Raw genomic sequence first — 23,801 nt, 5'->3', positions numbered from 1 at the left:
GGACAAATCCATTTTTTCGCTGGCAGTGTGATCCATCACGCAAATTGATTAATCGACCGTTGTCTGTGTGTCAAGCGTAGATTAAAAACAGAAACGTATTAATAATTCAATCCAACAAGCTAACACTAAAAAAGACTAATTTTCCCCGAGATAGCTCCTCTCTAAAGGATAAATGACAATTAGCACAAAAAAAAGGACATTAAAGCAGGTCTCACAGAGAACTCTTTCTGTCACCCTCTGAAGGTGAGCAAGTTCAACTTGGAAATAAAGCAGAAGAGAAGCAATGACTTCCATCCATGCACATAATTCAATATAAAATTCATTGCCCACATTAACAGGACGGGTGGGCTAGTCCTCTGCGAAACAGATTCCTGGCTGACAAGCTCGCTGCTTTTAGGTGTTAAAATTGCTCAAGTGAAGAGCGGCGAGGGAGGAAAGTAAACGTATCACAGCGGCAAGAAAAGTCCAGAAACTGTTTGCCTTTTTCTTTTTTTCCCCATTTCCCCCCAAAAAACATAATAATAAGTACAAATCAAGAGGAAATTATATTTTTGAGAAACCCAAGGTTAGCCAGTGTCTGTGCTCTGATTTAGTTCCACACTAAAACTTGTTTAAACAATTGTAAAGAACTAACATAATTATTCTGTATTGTGATAAATATTTAGTGTCAAAAAGCTTTAGATAAAGAGAATTTATCTATAGCTAGAATCTACATCTGTGATATTTCTTTCTCTTTCTTCTTTCAAAGGTTAAATATGTACTTCCTTTAAGTTGAGTTTTTTATTTTGTCATTTTTAAATCAGAGGTAGATGTTCTCTAAACTGTAGCTTTAGTTTTTCATTTGATTTCTTCTTCTTTCTTTTTTTAATTTAATTTATTGTGATACAAATGAACTGGAGAAAGAAAAAGTACAATTTTTTTGCATTTCTTCAAGAAGCAGAAGTATTGCACAGAATGACCCATTATATTAATATATCTACACATTACATCATTTTTATAAAGTACAGTTTGGTCTGCCATTACTAGCAGACTTTCAAAGTATTTACATCCTGTTGTTTTCAGCACTAACTCTATACTTTCACCTTCCCACGAAAGCTTAAGAATGTATTTTTTTAATGTAAAACTGCAGCACCTGTCATGTGGTGTTCGTAAACAGTAACCATTGGTTATTCTTTTATTTGTCATTCTACTCAAAAAAATGTGTCTGTTTCTTTAAACAACACAAAGAAAGAAAGGTTCCTACACTAAGCTTGACTTACAGTACTACATAAAGTCTAAGGTGCAGCTGTACATTGTAACCTACACCTTAGAATTCATGCTACTGCACCAGCTGTGATGGATCTGCTTGGTAGCAAAACCATGTAAATGCAGTATATTATATATTATAATAGTTTAGGATATATTAGCACGAGATTAATGCCTCAGTGAAACAAAATGTCAAATGCCGTAACTGTAACTAGCTGGCATGCAATGCTAATGCAAAAGCCAGTGCTTCGCTAACATAGACCTGTTTACTTTCACTGAAGCCTTCAAAACGGCAGGAGTCTACACACAGCGTGCAAAACAGCATGTTGTTCAATATTTATCTACTCCAAGTCCAAAACAATCCGCTGGGTTTCACTTGTGATGGTTAGCAGTGCAGAAACACATTTAAATGCAGCTTTAAATGCAACTCCACCTGCCGTGGTAAAGCTCTACGGGATTCAGCCCAGATCAAATCAAGTTATGAAAATATTTCAAAACATTTAAATCAAAAAAAAATTTTAATATATTTTTTTCACTGAACAGCAGGTTGATCATAATTTTTATATGAAAAACAATCTCCAAACTATGCTAAACTAAACTGAGTTTAAGATGAAGTAGTTTGGTAATAAGGATAAAATTCTGTTGCCTGTTATGGTGGATACAAGTATAAAGTAGCTGAAAGTTCTGGTGTACTGTATTTGTAGTAGTCAGTACAGAAAATGGAGCATTTACTGTAGATCTTGTCCTTCTGAACCGCTGAACAATGGCAGTGCTTAGATCTTAGATCTGTAGCCGACTCTGACCTTTAACCTCACTGCCGTGGTGGAAACGATAAAAAAAGAATATTTATGTCTGTTCTACCCAACCTTGCCTGTCCCTATGGCGTTCTGTGGCATCAGCAGCAACACAGCACTGACAAAGCAGCAATGACTGAGAATGAACAATAAAATGTGACCTTTTCACAAACCCCTACATCTTCTAAGGAGACACAGACGTTAAAAACGTGAGTACAGTTGTAACTTTCAGCATTTTTAACCACACAGTATCGCATATTTGCAGCAAACCAACTGCCATCGCAGCAGTAATCTGCAGGGACAGACATGTTCAAGTGTGGCCAATGAACTCTCTCCCTGAGAGAAAGTTCCGTCATCCTTTCCACTGTTAGCATATCTGCTACCACAGCAAGATGCCATTTGTCACACTGGCTCACAGACATGCTAAATTTAGACATACTCACAACAACAAAGATGCGAACAAAAGCTTGCAACAAATGCTTCTGTGTGCTTTCCGTAAAAGACATAATTTGTATAAATCACAAAGGTTATACGTCTTCATTATTGGCCCTTCTAAGAGCTCCCACTTTCACCTAAAGCATTATGCAGAGAGAATCTCTATGAGATATGGAATAAAGTGAGGTTTTGTGTGGTAGGCGTTTCATATTCAGACCGCTAGGCCTTTCGGTTTCTTGGCTTGAATCCCATTCTAGTGATGAGATCAGATAGTGATGGGTGGATATCGACTGTAACAAAGACAGCGAGTACAAACCGAGTCCACAGTGCAGTCTGTCCCAGACAGGTCCAAGTGGACCAGGCAGTTAGGCTGGGCCAGGAAGAGGTACAGGTTCTGCATGGGAAGAAGGAGAGAGACTTTAAGATAGTGTTAATATTTCTGAGTTAAGGATGTACACAAGTAAACATCTGCACAGTCAAGGGCAGTGGTCATTGGATTAATTGATACACTCTCACATGGGAATTAGTTATCATTAGAACCCAGTCAATGTAGGATTTTTAAGACCAAGACCAATGCTGATGTTTAGTGATTTAAGTCTGATATTCTGATATCCTTTTCTTTTTAGATTTTCATTTATCAACTGTTATAAATGCCAGTACAAACAGCTGCTGATATATTGATAAATCAGTCCTGTTCTGAACAGTATCCTGCATTTTGACACCGATCTCTCATCCCAATCGATCGCGGCAGATAGCCAACCCTCCCTGAGCCTGGCTCTGTCTGAGGTTTCTTCCTGTTAAAAGGGAGTTTTTCCTTTCCGCTGTCGCCAAAGTGCTTGCCTCATAGGGGGATATACGATTGTTGTTTTTTTCTCTGTATGTATTATTGTAGGAGCTACCTTACAATATAAAGCGCCTTGTGATTTGGCACTGTATAAATAAAGCTGAATTGAACTGATTGGATATAGAGAAAATGACTGATTTTCACTAGATCACAATGTCAAAATTAATCAGTAAAGTGATCTAAACTTGAGTATAAACCTATATTACATATTATATTATAGACATAAAATGTCTTAATTATATATAAGCATGTTTCACTTGTTTATGTGTATTAGTATAAATACTACTATTAATATTTGTAAAATCTGAGATTTGCATCTGCAATACCTGGAAAAACCCTCTAAGCAACTCAGCTAAACTGTGACCTAAACACACAAGTCAGGGTATGGATTTAAAAAAAGAAAAGACTGACTAAGCAGCTAAGGCAACAACGAAGGAGTGCTGAGCTTCAGAGGCTCAGCCTGAAAGCCTGAAGAGATTGTGGAGGCAGTAGCAACTTGCTAGGCGCTTCATCTTCCACAGTTTTATGGGGAAGTGGAAGAAGCCCCTGTGGTCTGATAAGAGACCATAAGGCCTTCAGAATCTGCAGCTGGGCTGAAAAATGTTTTTTCACTGCGCAAACTGACTGAACCTGGTCAACTCCGTCAAAGAAAGTCAGAATCAATATTTATGTACACATGGTTTTTTTTTACATTTCCATCCTAAGGTGGCATAACAGCAGCACTAAAAAAATGATGATTTTCCAGTTCATCAGAATTAAGATATTGTAAACAGTGTAAGTAACAGAGGCCTGAGAATTTTCCATGCAATGATACATTGACTCTTTCCTGATGGGCAAGTGTAAAAAATCTTTATTATAATATTACAAGATTCCTCCCCCCCCCCCCCTCCTCCACTCAAGATTTATTACAGTAAGCGTGCATTAATATATTTGAATGGGAACACACAATGCAACAATTTTTGTGCCTTACTGTAGCGTCCTCTCCAGATAAGACCCCAGGGTTTTTGCTAAGGTCCAGATGCAGCAGAGAATTGGAATAGTCGTCAGCTGAGCACAGTGCCTGGGACAATGAAACCACACCTGGGGGGGGGGGGGGGGGGGGTGTTGATAAAGGATTAAAAGAGAAGGGATACAGTAGTTTAATTTAATCACTTATAATCTTTTTTTTTTTCAGGGGGCCAATTTAATGCTCTGGACATGACATATCATCAACTGAGGAATAAAAAAGCTGAAGAGGTGAAGAAAAACAAAACAATCTGTGGCAAAAAAATAAAAACTAATTGAGCAGAGACTTGTCAGTGCATGGCAGGCTTGTACAAAAAGAGCTTTCAGAGGAAGCCAGCCACCTTTTACCCACTATCCCAGTTTCCAAGTGCGCCCTGAAAGCCAAACAAAAGTATGTATAAATCAGATCACTACACAATTACAGCCACAGGCCTGATGGAAGCCCTCATTAAAATCCTCATTCTGCAGCACACAGCACCCCATGTCAGGTTACAGCTTAAATACAGACACAGCAACAGCACTGGTGAAACATCTATGAGAGCCAAACAAATGCAAAGCCTACAACTACCATTTCTCTGTGCTGTATTGAATCTAAAATATATCACTGATAACAACCAACAGGAAGTGTTTTTAGCACTAGAGAGGAGGGTGGAACAAGACAGCCATTGCATGTGCCTATCTGAAGCTGGCAAGGCAGTAAGCTGTTCATCCCTAATTTGTAGCGATTAGGAGGGAAATGAGGGGAAGAGGGGGCAGAGTGTCTAATCCACCCCACACTCTGCCTCAATCCATCTATCAGCTGCTTGATTCTGCTGCAAGCACAGACTTTTAGAGGCCAACTAGTCTGTGTGACATTGTCAAGTGTCTATAGAAGTAATGGTGTGAGAGTTCCTGGGATGCATCAGCTTATTTGCATGTCTGATTAACATCTGAGAGGTGACGTAAGCATGTGTTTATAGCATAAGTGTGCATACGGGCTTTGCTTGGCATAGGTGTTTTAGAGACAGAAGGAAGGAGGGGGAGCGAGAGAGATCTATAAATATTCAACAAAAAGTGCTCAGCCCCTGCAAAGTCAAACCCACCTACCAACACCCAACATTCAAGGTCAGCATGATCGTTTCATTCTCCCAAATCACTGTTTCAACCCAGTGGCTTTTAAAACGGCACCTAGTGTGGTCTTCCCATTCATAACATACAAAAGCAGTCAAGGTCACTGTCTGTAGCATGAAGTTTGCATTTAGCTATACCGTTAAATTAGGGATCTCCTTGCCTATTCTGCATTGAAAATGAGCAGAGCAGTAAATGCACAAGCAGAAGATTTGAGAGGGGGGAGAACTTGCAAGCTAAAGAACAGAAAATATATTTATATGAGTATACATGTATTGTCAAGCAAGTACAGTGACTACAATAAACATATTAATCATTTAGCACATTTAAAAATAAGACTTACAGGCAAAACCAAGATAACAAGTCTCATTAATCGATCTCAAATGACTGTTACATCCCAACTATGCTAGTTAGCTAGTTAGCTTTAGCCAGAGTTTGATTTCCTTGCTTTCCTGGCATTTCACTACTTGATAACAAATTGAATCTTGGATCAACAAGATAGATCTTTTTCATTGAAATGGGTCGGGTTAGTTTAATCCCTCAGGAAAGCTGTAGCTGTATCTCACCAGCTAGCTTTAACCCTGACGTCACATTAGCTTGTAAAGATTAGCCTGTTTGGCCATTAGCTTTTTTGTAGTACTTTTGGTTTTTATTAATTTAATTCATTTTTTAAAATTTTATTGTTGTTACAACATTGTGTGTTTTTCAAGTAGTATAATAATACTGCTCTCTGTAATGACAGAAACGCCCATTATATCAGCTAAATCAGATAATCATTACCCATAATGCCATTTAAGATCAGGAATTACTTGTAATTTGCAATAATCATCAAAGAATAAGCTAAAAGCATATGGAATTACATCTGTATTAACATTATCCTTTTGAATCTGCTTTAATACTGTTTAATATATTGTTTGGGATAAAAGCATTAAAACTGGGACACTCTGCTAATACACAGGATTTCATGGAGAATACTTTTTTTATATAAATAATCGACCACTTTCAGTTTTGACCTGATTATTATTTGTTGGATTGATTCACGTGGGACATTTACTGGTCTGCATTTCTGTTTGAGCAATTGTCCGTTCAAATGCAACTGCATTTAGAGCAGCAGGCCACCATTGTGAACCTGGCTTACAGCTAGCTTTTACAGACAATTTCCAAGCTGTCTTTGAGCAAGACACAGTGTTTTGTACTGCTTTGTGTAATGTAATATGAACTCACAATGATAAAAATCTGTGTTTGTCACACAGTCAGCCACTAGGGGCTGCTGTGTCTAATCGCTGCACACTTACCCTTTGAGGAAAGTGAAGTCTTGGAGAGGTTGAGGAGACGCAGGCCCTTGTTAAGGCGACACACCTGTTGAATAAGGTTGGAAACTCCTGGTAGGAGGAGGGGTGGGGGAAGACAGAGAGGAAAGTCAAGTCATCACTTAAACATAAGAGAACATATATTGATCTATCTACACCAAAGACATTAAATGAGCAGTTCAGTGACAAATCACAAAAATGCCAACAGACTTGCTCATTAACAGTGAATTATGAAATGGTTAAGCAACTTGTAGATACTATGTTGGGCTCTGGAAAATGGTGATGGAGAACTGATACATATTTTTTGCAGGTTAAATGAGAAAATACAAAGCAATTGATCTGAAATGTTAGCCTATATTAAATAACATTTTGGTCATTCCATGTCAGTTCACCAAATGTCTCACATGTGACCGGTTTAGATTGGATATGATAGTGGAGCAGTGAAGGGCTGCAAGTGGGATTCAAACTGGGCTGCTGCACACTGGCCATGTGGCATGTGATCACCTGCACACTGACCACCTGGAAAAAAATATTTCAATGAATGAAGGTAGGGGTGTTTTCACATATCTTTTAGTATAACTTGTTTAGAGGCCGTGTTAGAAGGAAATTACATAGAAAACTACTTGAGATGGGTTATTGTTATGGTAAATATCTGGTACTATGACTCTGTAACTATGGACTCTGAGAAGAATGAATCCTTGAAGTCACTCAAATATCTGAATGTCCAGTCTCTGACAGCAGATTTGCAGGCCTAAATCTACAATTTGCAAAATATGCATTATTTAATTTAGACCCTTTAACTTAAAACCAGCAAAATTGAGAAATATTACAAGTTATTAACAATGCTGGCTGCTTTAGATGAATATTAGTATTTCAAATATTCATATTGGGAAAATGAGAGAACACCATCACAAATTTTGGGTATATTAACAGGAAATTGCTCTTAAAATGAGAGAAAGAAAGGTACGTACCTGGAGATTAACACTAAAGTTGAGGTTTTGTTTTTTTTTTGCATATTTAAGCTTCAAAATCGGCTAAACCATTCATCATCATATTTTCCATTTGCATGAGAAGATGTAAATAAAATATCAGTCGCATGTCTGCAAAACTCCTGCTTCTACTGCAAATCGCAAATGTTTCCAACAATGTTTGAACCCAGAGAAAGTGACACATCAAGATGGTCATGTGGACCGGGAACATTCTTACTCATTTCAGCACCACTGCATTCTGCTCAGGTCAGACTTTCAATAATGCTCACACAGTCCTATTTTACAAAAAGTACATCACATTGGTAAAGATTTCACTGTCGCTGGCATCGATTTCAAAAGGAGCACATTCTTCACATTCCTCTCCACAGTTTCAATCTCAGTGTTGGTATTTCATGCTTTCTTTGAATAATTTTTTCAGTAGGGGCATAAATCTTAAAAGGCTTGCTTACAGTACATCCCTGCATCTATATGCCCTCACAGAGCTTATATATAGTTTGGCCATGTAACATTAGACTCCCTTATGTATGTACTCTCCAAACCATGTCCTTGTAATTCTAAAAATAAATAATAAATAAAAACCCAACTGACATAATTTACAGCCTTAATTTTTAAACATATTGCAGTGACTAATCCACATGAGCACCTTGTACAAAAGAGTTTCAGCTCAGCAGTTTCATTAAATATACTGCAGCCATGGAGATAATATGAAAGGCTTTGCTTTTATTAAAAATGGAATTCATTGAAATGCCAAAAGTTGTCTCCTAGTTCGTGTCTCCCTCGCATCCTTTTTTTTTTTTTGTTTATTTGTATTTAGAGTAGTTTTACTTTAGGCAACCGCACACACAGACTGAAGGTCATCCTTTGCTGTAAAGATGTGCATTATTGTGATAAGGTTGCAGTCATTTTACAGCTCCAATCACAATAAAGTAAGTATGTGGCCCGCCCCCCCGACACTTGTCACTTGTGAGGTGAGTAGAAGTGACAAGTGTCAGACGTGAGGACAGAAATGAGCTAATAAGTGGCGTTTGCATGCATATAAGGTCTGACTCTGCACACACACTTCAGGCTGCCTGAATTGTATGGTGTTATTTTTGTGCCACTATTCTGTGCGCACATAAAAAAAAATTGCAGGTGCAAGTGTTGCATTTTGAGGAGAAATTTATTTTGAGCAAAGAAAAGCCAAATTTCTTTGCTCAAATGAACAAAATTCATTGCTGCGTGCAAATGAATTTTGCGTTCAAAAAAATGTATTTCAGTGTTTGCTATTATCCACACACACACACACACACACACACACACACACACACACACACACACACACACACACACACACAATAGCAGCCCCTCTCGCTCAGTTTTTGCACTTGCGCTCGCTCGCAATGTGTTGCTTGCGCTTTCAACATTTCTGCCCGTGCGCGCTCAACTCTTTCTGTACACCGTTATATTTGTGCCACAAAACCAGCCAATCACAGACTTGGATGCAAAAAAATCTGATTGGCTGTTTTGGTCTCCAATCAGCTCGAAATGACGAAATGCAATATCCCAGAATCCATTTCGTCCAAAACTCAAACGAGGCAGTGGCGGAGGAACACAGAGTGGCGGAGTTTAAAATATTACTCTTTCTGGGTCACAAAATAAACTTTTAAGATATTTTCATGTGAAAATGGTGCTGTGTAACCTTCAAATATCTGCTTGATTCATCAAGACATCACATATTTGCATAAGTGTTCTAACGTTTTCGGAGATGCCTGTTACCCACCAGCTGACCGCATTTGCCCGGTGGGCCGATGGTGATTTTTCCTTTTTATGTTTGTTTGTTTGTCTTTGTTTGTCTTTGTAACAGTATAAACAATGAAAGGTGGTGGATTAGCCAGTTGGTCATGATCAACTCTGGGCTGGACCAATTACAATACATCCGTATTGAGGGGAAAAGGAATCCCGGACTTCAGGTACAATGAAAAAGACACAAGCTGCCCCTTCTTCTCTCAACCTCTCCCCTCCCTCTCCTGTTGCTACTTCAATCATGAAACTGATCAATGATCAGCTGATCGTCTCTCTTGTTTGTTTATCGCCCACTTTGCGCCAGAAAGAGGAAATCAGCAGGTGTCGCGCTAAACAACAGCAGCACGTTCAAGCTTGATAAGCTGTTGTTAGAATTTATTGGCTGGTCTCCAAGACCAAAACAGCCAATCAGATTTTTTTTGCATCCAAGTCTGTGATTGGATGGTTTTGTGGCACAAATATAACGGTGTACAGAAAGAGTTGAGCGCGCACGGGCAGAAATGTTGAGAGCGCGAGCAACACAATGCGAGCGAGCGCAAGTGCAAAAACTGAGCGAGAGGGGCTGCTATTGTGTGTGTGTGTGTGGATAATAGCAAACACTGAAATACATTTTTTGCACGCAGCAATAAATTTTGTTCACTCAAATTTGGCTTTTTTTTGCTCAAAATAAATTTCTCCTCAAAATGCAACACTTGCACCTGCAATTGTTTTATGTGCGCTCAGAATAGTGGCACCAAAATAACGCCATAGAATTGTGCGTGTTTATTTTTCACTTGCAGAGACAGATCACAAAGTGGCAAAGTGTGTGTGTGTCTGTGTGTGTGTGTGTGTGTGTGTGTGTGTGTGTGTGTGTGTGTGTGTGTGCAGAAAGGTCTAAGAGGTTCGGATTGTGTGGTGAGCGGTGAGACCAGAAAAATAAAGGATTTCTCCACAGTGAAAGACCAATCAAAACCTACAGCTTGAAATATATGAAAGAAAAAAATGAGAAAAAACAGACATAAAAGAAAATAAAAGGTTCTGTGAGGACAGGGATTGATTCTGAATTCTTTGAAAGCAAACAAAAGCTGTGAAGTAATAACCCCCCAAAAAACTATCAAAGTTGCCCTGAGAGAGACAGCGGGAGGAGGGAAGAAGAGTTCATAAGAGTCCAGGTTGGTACCTTGGTTGTCTAGTGTGTTATGAGCCAGGTTGAGAGAGTGAATCACAGAGGCTGGGTTCTCTGATAACGCAGATGCCATCTTCTGTGGAAAATCCCTGTGGACAACATTAAAAAGAAAAGTTTTATTTCTGCAAAATTGAAAATTCAATACCGATCTCAGATACTGACGAAACAAATCTCCTGTCTTACCTCAAAGCACTTTACAATAATTCCAGTGTTTTGCTTAAACGTACCAATTAATTGATAAAGGTACTTTAGATTTTTTTAAATTAAGCTAGCATTGCTTTTGCACATGCTTCAAAAAATGTAATGTAATTAAATCAGGTAAACTTTCTAATATTTCAAATTCATCGCATTTCAGGCCATTTTTGTTTTCATTTTGACAATTGGGTCTCATAGTTAATCAAATTCAGAAGTCCAGCATCTCAAATTATTAGAATATGTCATTTCAAGCTTAAATAAAAAATGGTTCAAAACATATAAACATGCATCTTTTGGTTTAGCTCAGCACACTTAGCTGCAATCATGGGGAAGACTGCTGACTTGATAGTTTTCCAGATCATCAACATCCTTCAGGAGAGTAGGCCATGAAAGCTCAATGCTGAAAAGGCTGTCTGTGTGCAGAGGTCTGTGTCGAACAGTATGCATGGAAAGTTGACTGGGAGGGAAAAGTGTGGCAGGAAAAAGTGCACAAACAGTCTTGAGAGAACTGTCAAGAAAAGGCGAGAACACAGGAGAGCCGTGCTGCAAGTGAACTGCGGCTGCTGTCAGAGCATCAAAAGTCACCGCCCACAGACGTCTTTAAGAAAGGAGCTACAAATCTGTCGTAGTCCTCATATCGTTTCACTCCTGAACCAGAGGCAATGTCAGAAGCATCTTACCTGGGATAAGGAGAAAAACTCGGCTCGTGCTCAGTGGTCCAAAGTCTTCTCTTCAGATGAAAAAAAGGTTTCATTTCTATTGAAAATTAATTTTCTAGAGTTTTGAGAAAGAGGAAGAGTGGAGAGCCACAAGTTTGTAAAGTCTGACAATATGGAGTGCCACGTCATCTGCTGGAGTTGCTGAAGATTGGTTCACTGGTCTACCAAAAGCCTTCAGGACACTTTATGCTTCCATCCAGCATCTCCATCAGCTTTATGGAGATGCTGATTTCCTTTTCCAGCAGGACTGGACAGTACCTGCCTGACCACAGTGCCATAACTACTACCAAATGATTTGCTGACTGTGATACTGCTGTGCTCGATTGGCCAGACAACCCTCCTGACCTAAATCCCACAGGGAATCTATTGGGGTATTATTAAGAAGAAGATGAGAAGCACCGGCTATCAAAGCAAGCTGGTCTTCAATAACGCCTCAGCAGTGGCACAAGCTGATGGCCTCCATGTCGCACAGAACTGATACAGTAATTGCTGGTAAAAGAGCCCCAATCACACATCAAGCTGGACATTTCTATATTTAAATCATCTTTTATAACAAATATTGTTATAATATGTGATACTGGATTTCTGATTTTCATAAATATTGAGCTCAAAATTAAAACAAAAATGCTTGTACACTGAACAAAAATATAAACGCAACACTTTTGTTTTTGCTCCCATTCCCCATGGGATGGACGTAGAGACCTAAAATTCATTCCAGATACACAATATAACCATCCCTCCCAAACAGTGATCACAAATCAGTCCAAATGTGTGGTAGTGGGCACATCTGCTATATTGAGATAATCCATCCCACCTCACAGGTGTGCCACATCAGGATGCTGATCTGACATCATGAGTAGTGCACAGGTGTACCTCAGACTGCCCACAACAAAAGGCCACCCTGGAATGTGCAGTTTTGTCTCACAGCAAAATGCCACAGATGCCACAAGCAATGAGGGAGCGTGCAATTGGCATGCTGACAGCAGGAATGTCAACCAGATCTGTCGCCCGTGCATTGAATGTTCATTTCTCAACCATAAGCCGTCTCCACAGGCGTTTCAGAGAATATGGCAGCACATCCAACCGGCCTCACAACCGCAGACCTCGTGTAACCACACCAGCCCAGGACCTCCACATCCAGCAGGTTCACCTCCAAGATCGTCTGAGACCAGCCACCCAGACAGCTGCTGGAACAATTGGTTTGCACAACCAAACAATTTCTGCACAAACTGTCAGAAACCGTCTCAGGGACGCTCAACTGCATGCCCGTCGTCCTCATCGGGGTCTTGACCTGACTCCAGCTCGTCGCCGTAACAGACTTGTGTGGGCAAATGCTCACATTCGATGGCGTCTGGCATGTTGGAGAGGTGTGCGCTTCACGGATGAATCATGGTTCACATTGTTCAGGGCAGATGGCAGCTGAGAATGTCCCAGTTCTTGCATGGCCAGCATACTCACCGGACATGTCACCCATTGAGCATGTTCGGGATGTGCTTGACCGGCGTATACGACAGCGTGTACCAGTTCCCACGAATATCCAACAACCTCGCACAGCCATTGAAGTGGAGTGGACCAACATTCCACAGGCCACAATTGACAATCTGATAGACTCCATGCGACGATGTGTTGCACTGCATGAGGCAAATGGTGGTCACACCAGATACTGACCGGTTCTGGGTCCCCAGACCCCCAATAGCGCAAAAAACTGCACATTCCAGGGTGGCCTTTTGTTGTGGGCAGTCTGAGGTACACCTGTGCACTACTCATGATGTCAGATCAGCATCCTGATGTGGCACACCTGTGAGGTGGGATGGATTATCTCAATATAGCAGATGTGCCCACTACCACACATTTGGACTGATTTGTGACCACTGTTTGGGAGGGATGGTTATATTGTGTATCTGGAATGAATTTTAGGTCTCTACGTCCATCCCATGGGGAATGGGAGCAAAAACAAAAGTGTTGCGTTTATATTTTTGTTCAGTGTAATAGTCAGTTTACATCTAAAGATTATGGAATTTATATAAGTTGATCTTTTAAAAAAACAGAAAATTTCAAGAAAATTTCAAGATTTTCTATTTTTGAGATGCACTAGTACAACTTATTCTGTCTTTTAGCCAATTGGTAGCTTATTCTCAGCTGACCAAGGCTAGTTTGAACAAAACTCTGATGAACAGATTACAGCCAAGCAAAGTTAGCTAGTAAACTTGCTCCATCTAACTTGTAAAGAGTCAAACATTTCCCTCTGGAGAGAAACAAGGACTGTAAATAATTGACTTACTTTTGTCTGTCGGCTACAAACACCACTCAGAATGAAAGCTAATGTTTATCAATGTCCACTGCTTCCCAACACTTCTGCACATATTGCTCATCCACAGAACAATATGTACACAATGGCAGAACAAATTAATTATACAGTAGCAGATTTATAAACCCCACAGGAACATCCTAATATATATATATATATATATATATATATATACACATATTCATTAGTGGAAGTTTAACCACTTGGAACAAGATGTCTCCTACAGCCCTGAAAGCAAGGCAAGTTTCCAAGTTAGTTTGACTTCTGGAGTTTGACTGGGTCCCAAATTAGCTGTATTGTTATAAATCCCGCTCGCAGGTACATCTCTTAATTTCTGATTGTAGACACAACAATTTCACCAGAAGATTTACCAGTTACCAAAACATATATCTCACAGGTAGAGTTCCCAAAGATCTAAAAGGTAAAATAGACAAAAAACATTTACATTCAATGTTGTTCCCAAAGTTTTATTTGGGCAGAATTGCTATTTATTTCAAGGCAAATCTCCAAGCATTCATGTAGTCAGGATTACTCGATCTCCTTTAATGTTTGAAGTAAACAATCAAGTGAAAAGTGACATTTTATATTTGTGCCGGAAATCTGTGTTGAAATTCCACATCAGAAACTATATTTGTCAGTATAGGTGCCTTAAATCATATACTATTTGAGTATCTTAACATATTGTATTGTATTGAAGTCTATTATTCTCTTGTTGAAGGTAAGAGCTTTTGGCATAGTGCTTGTAGAGCACCTCCAACAAAAATGACCCTTTCTATTGGAAGTGATTTAACACAGGGGAAGTATAAAAACTCCATCAATATGCTGCAGTAAATCATCGTGCCCTCGGGCAGCCAATTCATCTCAATTAATACTAAATAAGAAAACTGCTCTGCTAAATGATACAAGCCATACATAGAAGGTGGAATGTCTTGCCAGATGAAGCCCAAAATTTCACATCTATTTCAATGGAGACACAATACACCTGCTACAAGCAGATAGGTGGGGAGGCTTTATTTGAGCTTTATTGGATGAAAGAGTGGAGGTTAAGAGAGGCGAGAGACAGCAGGGGAGGGGAGGAGAAGTGGAGAGGTGAGGTGAGCTTAGGTGGAGAGGTGAGACAAGACTTGTGTAAGTGAAAAGAGAGGAGACAAAGGAGGAGAAAGAGTGAGAAAAGATTGGAGAGTGCAAAAGGATAAAAGAGAAGAGGTGAAGGGGCAAGGAGAAGAAAAGGAGAGGAAATTAGATTAAGAGAGGCGAGGGTAGGGCTGATGATGATGTCAGGAAATAGGAAACCTACGATTTGAGTCCCGCATTCTCCAGAGTGAGCTCCTCCAGACTGTTGGACTTGCTGATTGTGTGTAGAACCTGGTCCACCACCTCTGACCCCTGCAGAAAAAACACACAGCACATGTGGAACGTGGTGGTGTCGAGCCGCAGTGGAGGCCAGAAAAAGTGAACTACAAGCAGGGCTGTAACAAAATAATCTACAACTTATTTATTTATTTTTTGCATCTATTTTATTGTTGTGCCTATAAAAGATTAAGTACATAAATAGAAAAAAAAGCCCATGATAGTTTCCTAAAACCCTTGATGCTCTATTCTACAAATTACTTTTTGTCTAATGATCCAAAACCAGGATCTACTCATTTATTTTTTCAAAAAAACAAAAAAAACAAGCTGTAAATCCACCCAGTGCACAATGGAAATAAGGTGCTGTATCTGCCCTGTATCTGCTTTTAAAGAGGAAGCCTATAGACTGATGTTAGAAAAAAATCTTTAAATGAACTTCAAATCATATCTTATCTTTGGTTTTACACACAATGCCTTCGAATAGGCACAAAATCAATCAGTGTCTTAATTATAATGAGTATAATTACCATTTCATTTTTGTTGAGACTAAAAATAAGAGTTAACTCTATGATAAAGTTTCAATAAATTACCATATTCTTTGGACCATAAGACACATCGCATTATAAGGCGCATTAAGCGAAACAAAACAGTCAGATAAGTCAAACTTTACTCAGCTCATTCTTCTTACTTCCTCCACTTCCCTACCATTGATTCATTAATGTTTAATTCTCTCACAGCCACTCTATTCCCATGTTGTTGCAGTATATTAATGACTAACCTCGTATTGTGGATGGATTATCTCAGTTGTTCTCCTAACTGACGTTTGGTCGGTTTACTATGGGGCGCCGTTTGTAAAGTGAAACATGCTGAAATTAACGGCAACATTTTTCCACATTTAGCTCAAAACAAGTCATTTTTTACAACATTTAGTAAAATATTTGTAACTTTTCATATTTAAAACAGAATTTTGAATGTTAAATCTAAATGTTAAATATTCAATCTAAAGGTTAAATGGCCTGTATTTATATAGCGCTTTACTAGTCCCTAAGGACCCCAAAGCGCTTTACATATCCAGTCATCCACCCATTCACACACACATTCACACACTGGTGATGGCAAGCTACATTGTAGCCACAGCCACCCTGGGGCGCACTGACAGAGGCGAGGCTGCCGGACACTGGCGCCACCGGGCCCTCTGACCACCACCAGTAGGCAACGGGTGAAGTGTCTTGCCCAAGGACACAACGACCGAGACTGTCCAAGCCGGGGCTCGAACCGGCAACCTTCCGATTACAAGGCGAACTCCCAACTCTTGAGCCACGATCACCCTTAAATGTTAAATCTAAATGTTAAATCTAAATATTATATTTAAATCTAAATGTTAAATGTTAAATCTAAATATTATATTTAAATCTAAATGTTAAATCTAAATGCTAAATGTTAAATGTTAAATCTAAATGTTTAGGCTAACATGCAAATTTATTGCACGGATCAGCGGAAATACCAAAATAAAAGCTTTCCGAAAACCTTCGGTGCAAAAGTGTGCCGGTAGTGGTCAGACACGTTCTCACTCCCAAAGCATAATAATTTTCGCTAGGTGACAAATTGTCAACATTTTATGCTTTCGGGTACCCAACACGTTCCTAAATTACGGCAACAGAAAAAGGAGAGCACATGAGAACCGTTTGGACTCAATCTACACGTTCGTTCATTTTCTAAAAATCGCTTTGGAAAACACTATTTTACGTCATTTAACTGCTAGTAAAGGTTAGGAATAAGGTTATAGTTAGATAAGGTTAGGTTTAGGGCTGGAACACATGGCTGGAACGTCTATTATGGCGGGACCGTCATTCCACTGGAATTCAGCCATAACCCGACCATGAGAAAGCACGTCCGGCGATTTAGCTGAAAACATCGGAAGATCCATTTTGTCGGCCATCCAAAGGTTTAGCAGTAGTGCACTCTTAGCAGCTGCAGTCTCCACTTCACAATCGCTGCAGCACATGTCCAGCAAAATCGCTGGACATGCTCGTAGGCAAGAAGTGAAGCAGCACATGGCGGGGAGAAGCGAGGAAGAGAACAGACACGATTTTGCACCGGAGGTTTTCGGGAAGCTTTTATTTTGGTATTTCCGTTGATCCATACAATACATTTGCATATTAGCCTAAACATTTAGGTTTAACATTTAGCATTTAGATTTAACATTTAACATTTAGATTTAAATATAATATTTAGATTTAACATTTAACATTTAGATTTAACTTTTAACATTTAGATTTAACATTTAACATTTAGATTTAAATATAATATTTAGATTTAACATTTAACATTTAGATTTAACATTTAACATTTAGATTTAACATTTAGATTTAATATTTAACATTTGATGAAAAGTTACAAATATTTTACTAAATGTTGTAAAAAATTACTCGAAAAAACATGTTTTTGTAAGGTTTTGAGCTAAATGTGGAAAAATGTTGCCGTTAATTTCAGCATGTTTAACTTTACAAACGGCGCCCCATAGTTTACAGCATCCTGCCACGCGATTGTATTTGTCCCTAACCATCGGGAACCTTCACGTTAACTTTTATCGAGTGGAAAAAATTAGCATTCATCCTCCAGCATCACTGTGTTTATGTTATGCTAACATAGCTGTGTCGCTAGCGATCACGTAGCACAATGTTATATACCAGCTAGTCCAACTTCAGTAACCCTACAAATGTCACTACTGTTTAGTTTCCTGTCTTCATTTATGTTGGAAGTGATAGCAGAGCTGTACGTTTTAATTTTTTCAGAAATCTCTCAGTCAGAACATGGTATATCATGTTTAGGTGCAAACTAGCGAGCTAACTTCCTGCTAACTTCTAACTCTGTTAAATTTAATAGATTCTGTTTTCATGATGCCAGGATGTTAAACTTAATTGTTACACCTGGTAAAGCAGCAACGCTGATCATTTTATTAAAGATGAAAGACAGTTTTTAACTCTCAGTGACGCCACAGTGTTCGTTTGACTTTGGGACCTGAAGCAGATGGAGTTTAGGACTCAGATCACTCCAGGAAGCTCCTGACTAAGGTAGCCGTAATGCTCCGACAATTTAGTGTTAGCATGGTAACTATTAAGTGTTTTGAGAAACACAAAGAAATGATAATTTTCTAAAAACGCCAAAGAGACAAGCTGATTTAATAAAATAATAAATCAATAGACAACACAAGAGAGCAAACGTTTACATTTACAAACATTGTTTGTCTACATCTGGAGAGACAATTCTTAAGTGAGGGAGATTTAAAAAAAAAGATATTTACTATGCGCATGTCTTTGCAGTACAGCTTGGTGAACCAGGTGTTGTAGGCAATGGATGCCACAATCACTGCCAAGTCCCTGGAAAGAAGATGACAGATAAAATTCAAAACTTTAAATTAGCAAACTCCATCTGCTCAAAACCATTTGATCCCATTGATCTATAAATTTGCATTATCTCAGGCCAAACTTATTCTATGCTCTGCATTTAGTAAAAAGCAGTTTATCATTGTGACAGGGAGAACAGCACGGGCAGAGCTGCTTTCTAAAAGATGACTGATACTGCAGTCCTGCTGAGGAGAAGAAGCAGAGTGAAATGGAAAAAAAGGAAAGGAGAGAGAGATGTAAAGATCGATGGCCGGGTCAGTGGATTATTCAATAAAGCCACACTCTGATCCCAACTACAGACCTCAAACACTGCTACATCCACTACTGTACACCCAGACATAGAGCCCACAGATGATCCTGTGTATGCGTTTGGGAGGGAGAAAGTGAGAGAACAGAGAGAGCGAGAGAGGGTGTTATTTAGAATCCTCCAAGGTCCAACTATGGCCGTACTGCTGCTACACCTGCTATACATCATCTGACAAACAAGCAGCAACACAGAGAGAAGGGATGCACAGAGAAAGCGAATACACACAGGGAAAGACGAAGAAAGGATGATACGGAGGAAAACACAGAGTGAAAGGGGGGAAAGGAGGAGGAAAGAGTGTAATCGGACCAAGGATGTTTCTGTTGCAGTAACCAGGACATTACAGTTTATCTCAGAGGAATAAAATGGCTACAGGCTGTGTTCTTTTTTCATTAGCATGACAGCCGTCAGACCAGTCCATTCTGACAAACACGGCCAAGTCTGTGCAAGCGAGCAGATGATGCACACGTCAAGATTCATCAGCACTGTCTGATTCATGTTTTGACAGCAGGACATGTAATTGACCTCTATGATCCAGCTCAGTCGTGCAGCGTGTTGGTGTTTATGTGTCAATTTGTACTGGTACGTGCGGACGCGGTGGCACAGTGGGTCAATCTGCTGCAGTTTATGTCCTTAATTGGATCGTTTTAGGTTTAGGACAGGGATATGAAACTTTATCCCTTTCAAACTTCAGTCATCTGCAGCAAGAAGGAATTAGAGGCAAGAGAGCAGAGTGGCCAGTCAACAGTCATTTCTTACAGTGCTCTGGGGAAAATGCACATCGATATCAACATGGATACTTGACCGATTTTCCTGCATACGGGTCAGGAATAGACACCCCCCGAAGCTTTTTCCTTTAACAATAACATTTCAGAGACTACTTTTCTAACCAGTGAAGAGGAAATAAAGTGTGAAAAACAGGATTACCAAGATACAGTTGGAGCAATCACAGAGAAAGGTGTCAAAGGAACCCCTCTACTTTAGCTGTCTTACGCCTGCCAGGACTATTCTTCCTCACTAACCAAAAAGGAAAATAAAGTATAAATGCACATAAATACTGTATTTTGAGCATTTCGTGATCTGTTATCAAGGACTCCATTTGAAATAAAAACACACCACAGGTTAGACAGCAATTTTTACAAACAGTTTTAAAAAATTGGGATTACCAAAAATTATGGGTTTACCAAATATTAAATTTCATTATTGGACTAATAATTTAAGAATAACTCAATTCTGATTGCAATCTGACTCATTTTGGCTGTCATCAGTTTGGCTTACAATGGAAGCTGCTTCTCGTGAGTTGGTATCTCTGTCAGCCTCAGCTCACTCCATGAAAAGTTCCTCTTCTGAGTATAATAAAGACATTATTGTCTTTAGTATAATAAGGCTGGGAATCTGGAGGCAATCCAAGCACAATTTTCATAGCCAAACATATTCAATATCTGCTCCTGTAACTGTAAATCATGTCTTTCGTCCATATTTAACAGATGAATCATTTCAAACTTGGCCCAACCTCATATAAATATCTCTATATTAATAAAACGTTTGCCCCTTTCCATCAGTTGTCTGATAAAGTTGGATAACCTAAACATAATTTCTTTAGATATTTACAAATCTGTAGATTTATGAGCAAAACATTCCCTTAGTGTCCAGGTTTTCGATACTTGAACTAGAAAGGAATGATTTCATATACTGTATTTATTCTCAGAATCCCTCCTTTCATCTGGTTTCCCTGAAATCTTTCAAAACATGCCCTTCATAATGCACATAAATCATCTTTTTGGATTAACTCCATTTAAAAGCATGCACCGCTTACATTTATTACGAAGTTTAACATTTCTCAATTTTATAAAGACAAACCTAACTTGTGACAGGTGTTGTCAAGTCCCAGGAAAATCACGTTCATGTTTTGATCTTGCACGGTTTTGCAGCACTTCTGTGAAGAAATTTTGGATCCTGATCAAATATCACTGGAAAACCAGTGGAACCTAATGCTCTGATGGATTGTGTTTTTTATACTGCCTTTGCTACTTTACTGCCTAAATGTAAAACACGACTTAAGCGAAAATCTCCCATAGCGCCCCTACATATTCAATGGATAAGAGAAGCTGTTAGTATGTGTTGCTGCTCTACTTTGAAACAGCTAAGGGCCTTCAGACAGAAATTTAACATGATGTGGGACCTTTTTCACAAATACGTTAAACAGTTGGACTTTTCAAATATCAGATTCTATATGAAGCTTTTTTAAGGCATCGCAGGTTAAGAGTTATTGTTGTTCACGATTTATTTATTTATGTTATTTATTTATTTATCATTTTTGATATGGATATGTAAATTGGAAAATACAGCAACTTGAAATTTGTTTTATGCAACTTGTACAATATCAATAAGGCTGAGCTGGTCTCTTTAAAGGAATATGCCTGCTCTTCCCACTGCTTAGCTTTGATCACAATTACTGTCACTTTTGTTGTTGTTTTTTATTGTCCTGTTGCCAAATTCGATACATTAAAACAAAATTAAAGAGTGTTCAAGTTCGATCAGATGATTGTTTTTACAGATAGTCCTGCCCTATCGACTGCACACTTCTATCTGCGAAATCAGTTTTGGGTAAAGGCAAGAGAGGATTTTAAGGACTGGATAATATATAATAATTAGGTTTACATATATACACACACTCACTGATAAACATGTATTTGTCCACAGGAAAGGCTGAACTCCACTGAAGATAATAGTGGTGCTTGACAGGAGGATCCTTTCCATAGCAAAGAAAAATCCATTCAGAATATAATAACCTTCGGAACAGAAAGGCCAGATAAGAGTTTGACGAAAAACATCTAAAAAAGCCAGACCAGCTCTGAAACTGGCTCCTTTGCACAGATGAAAAGATTTCCTGTGGCAAAATGACTGAAGGAAAGAGAAAAGCATGGAGAGGGCTTGGAAAAGCTCATGAACGGAGGCATAGTACAACCCCTAGAAAACACAATGAAGAAAGTGTGATACGTGGGCACGTGTGGTCTATCATGGCTCTGGGTCACTAGTGTTAACTGATGATGTTAACAGATGAGTAAACTGTGAGGAGGAGAGTTAAAACTTCTGCTTGGATTCAGCCAAGTGCAGCAAAGTTATCTGGACAGCGATTCACGGTATAGACAGACAAACACTGCAAGAACTACCCAGAAGGGTTTTTAAAGGTCATGATGGGCAATTATGCAAAGGGCAGTCAATCAACTCATCTTAACCCAATCAAACATCGATTACAATGAAGGAAAAACAAAAACACAAGGAAGCAAGGACAAACAACAACTGAAGACAGCTTAAGTAAAGGCCTGATCAAGCATCGCAAATCCATAGTTTGGTGATGTCAACGGGTCCCAGACTTTAAGCAGCTATTACCTGCAAGGAATTGTCAATAAAGCATTAAAATAACAGTTTAATTTATGATTATGGTAATTTGTCCAATTACATTTAAGTGCCTGAAATGAAAAATGTCTATAACTCTTCAATGCTGCATGCAGTATTTCTGTTAAAAGACAGAGAACATGTGCACTTTAAGCAAATATTCATATTCAATAACTCATAACTATAGCTTCATGTTCTGGTAAATGGCTAAAATAACTACAAAAAACAAAGTGCCCAGAAATGTGTGGAATTAACTGTATACAGTTCTTCCACAAGCATAGTTGGAAAATATTAGGTTCTTGTTACTGGGTGTACTTTAGAGAATATAATTGGAGCACATAGATGTCAAACATACAGACTGTGGGCCAGAACTAGCAGGCCAAAGGGTCCAATTTGACTAGGAGGAAGCCATAATTTCTGGACCATTAAGCATTGTGTTGCAGGCTGTTAAGAACGGATCATGTCATAGAATTGCTTGTCCAAAACTATTAATTTTATCTAGGCAGAGGTCTGATTTTTTGTCAGTTTTACAGCCTTCTTTTGTACCCGCAACCTGCATACCACACAAAGTAGGTAATTAAGCTAAGAAGCTGTGTATGCACATTTCCTTGATTTACAACAGTCACATTTCTTTATAATGAAAATAGATTGGCAGAAAGTGGAAAAAAATTAGACACAGTTGAAAATTGCCCTTATTTTTCTTAAGACATGTCAGGCTGTGTCATGGTCCTGGGTTTTAGAGCCAGTGTTTTTTAATTTTGCACTTTCTAGTTCTGTTGGTTGTTCGTTTTATCTTGGTTCTTGGTTTACTTTTCATGTATTATTCAGAGATTTTGTGTTATTCCTTTTGCTGGTTGGGGTTTGTTATTTACACTATATTATTATGTATCATTATTTATTATTTAAACTATAAATGTATTATTTATAGCCACAGAGTGCTATTAGTTTTGCTGTCTAGTTTCTGTTCAGGGTTATAGTTTGTTAATATTGCATTTCTTCCTTCAGTTTATCCTGCCTCCCCCATACTCTCCGGGTCTTCTTACGTCTCCTTCACTGTGTTAATGTTCCTATTTTCAGTTACTTCCTGTTTTATTTTGATAGTGTCTTGTTTCATGTGTGCTGTATTTAGTTTTGCTTCCCTTGTCTTGTTTTCCCCAATTAGTTCCAGCTGTGTACCCCAGTGTTTCCCATTACCCTAGTTATGTAGAGTGTATTTATAGCCTTTGTCTACCCTAAGGGCTTTGTTGCATCTTACTGTTTACACACCTCTGTTTTCCCTCATGGATCTCCAGTTTGGATTTATGGTTTTCACCTGCCTTTGAACTGTCTGCCTGGCCTTAATAAATGTTTGTTTTCTGTTCTTTAATTCTGTGCCTTGAGTCTGCATTGGGTAAATCATTCTAAACATGATCACCCCTCATTTCCTGTTTTGTTTTGTTTTTT

The 23,801-nt window shown here is 38.8% G+C and overlaps 1 protein-coding gene across 6 annotated transcripts in view; it reads right to left on the bottom strand.

Moving 5' to 3' along the window:
• Nucleotides 1-23,801, bottom strand: part of carmil3 (capping protein regulator and myosin 1 linker 3) — a 105,943-nt gene that overhangs the window by 52,864 nt on the left and 29,278 nt on the right. For all 6 annotated transcript variants that reach the window (XM_085438063.1, XM_085438059.1, XM_085438058.1 and 3 more), the window contains exons 9-14: nucleotides 18,553-18,628; nucleotides 15,196-15,284; nucleotides 10,671-10,765; nucleotides 6,726-6,812; nucleotides 4,289-4,398; nucleotides 2,791-2,868 (exon numbers count right to left, since the gene is read on the bottom strand). In XM_085438063.1, coding sequence (XP_085294189.1) covers nucleotides 2,791-2,868; nucleotides 4,289-4,398; nucleotides 6,726-6,812; nucleotides 10,671-10,765; nucleotides 15,196-15,284; nucleotides 18,553-18,628 — 535 coding nt within the window. The remainder of the gene's footprint in view (nucleotides 1-2,790; nucleotides 2,869-4,288; nucleotides 4,399-6,725; nucleotides 6,813-10,670; nucleotides 10,766-15,195; nucleotides 15,285-18,552; nucleotides 18,629-23,801) is intronic.

Source organism: Copadichromis virginalis, linkage group LG18 (assembly GCF_057382275.1).
Source record: "Copadichromis virginalis isolate Kocher_CV1m ecotype Utaka linkage group LG18, C_Virginalis_male_GT1.1, whole genome shotgun sequence".
Classification (NCBI taxonomy): domain Eukaryota; kingdom Metazoa; phylum Chordata; class Actinopteri; order Cichliformes; family Cichlidae; genus Copadichromis; species Copadichromis virginalis.
This window is presented reverse-complemented; position numbering and strand designations above follow the sequence as displayed.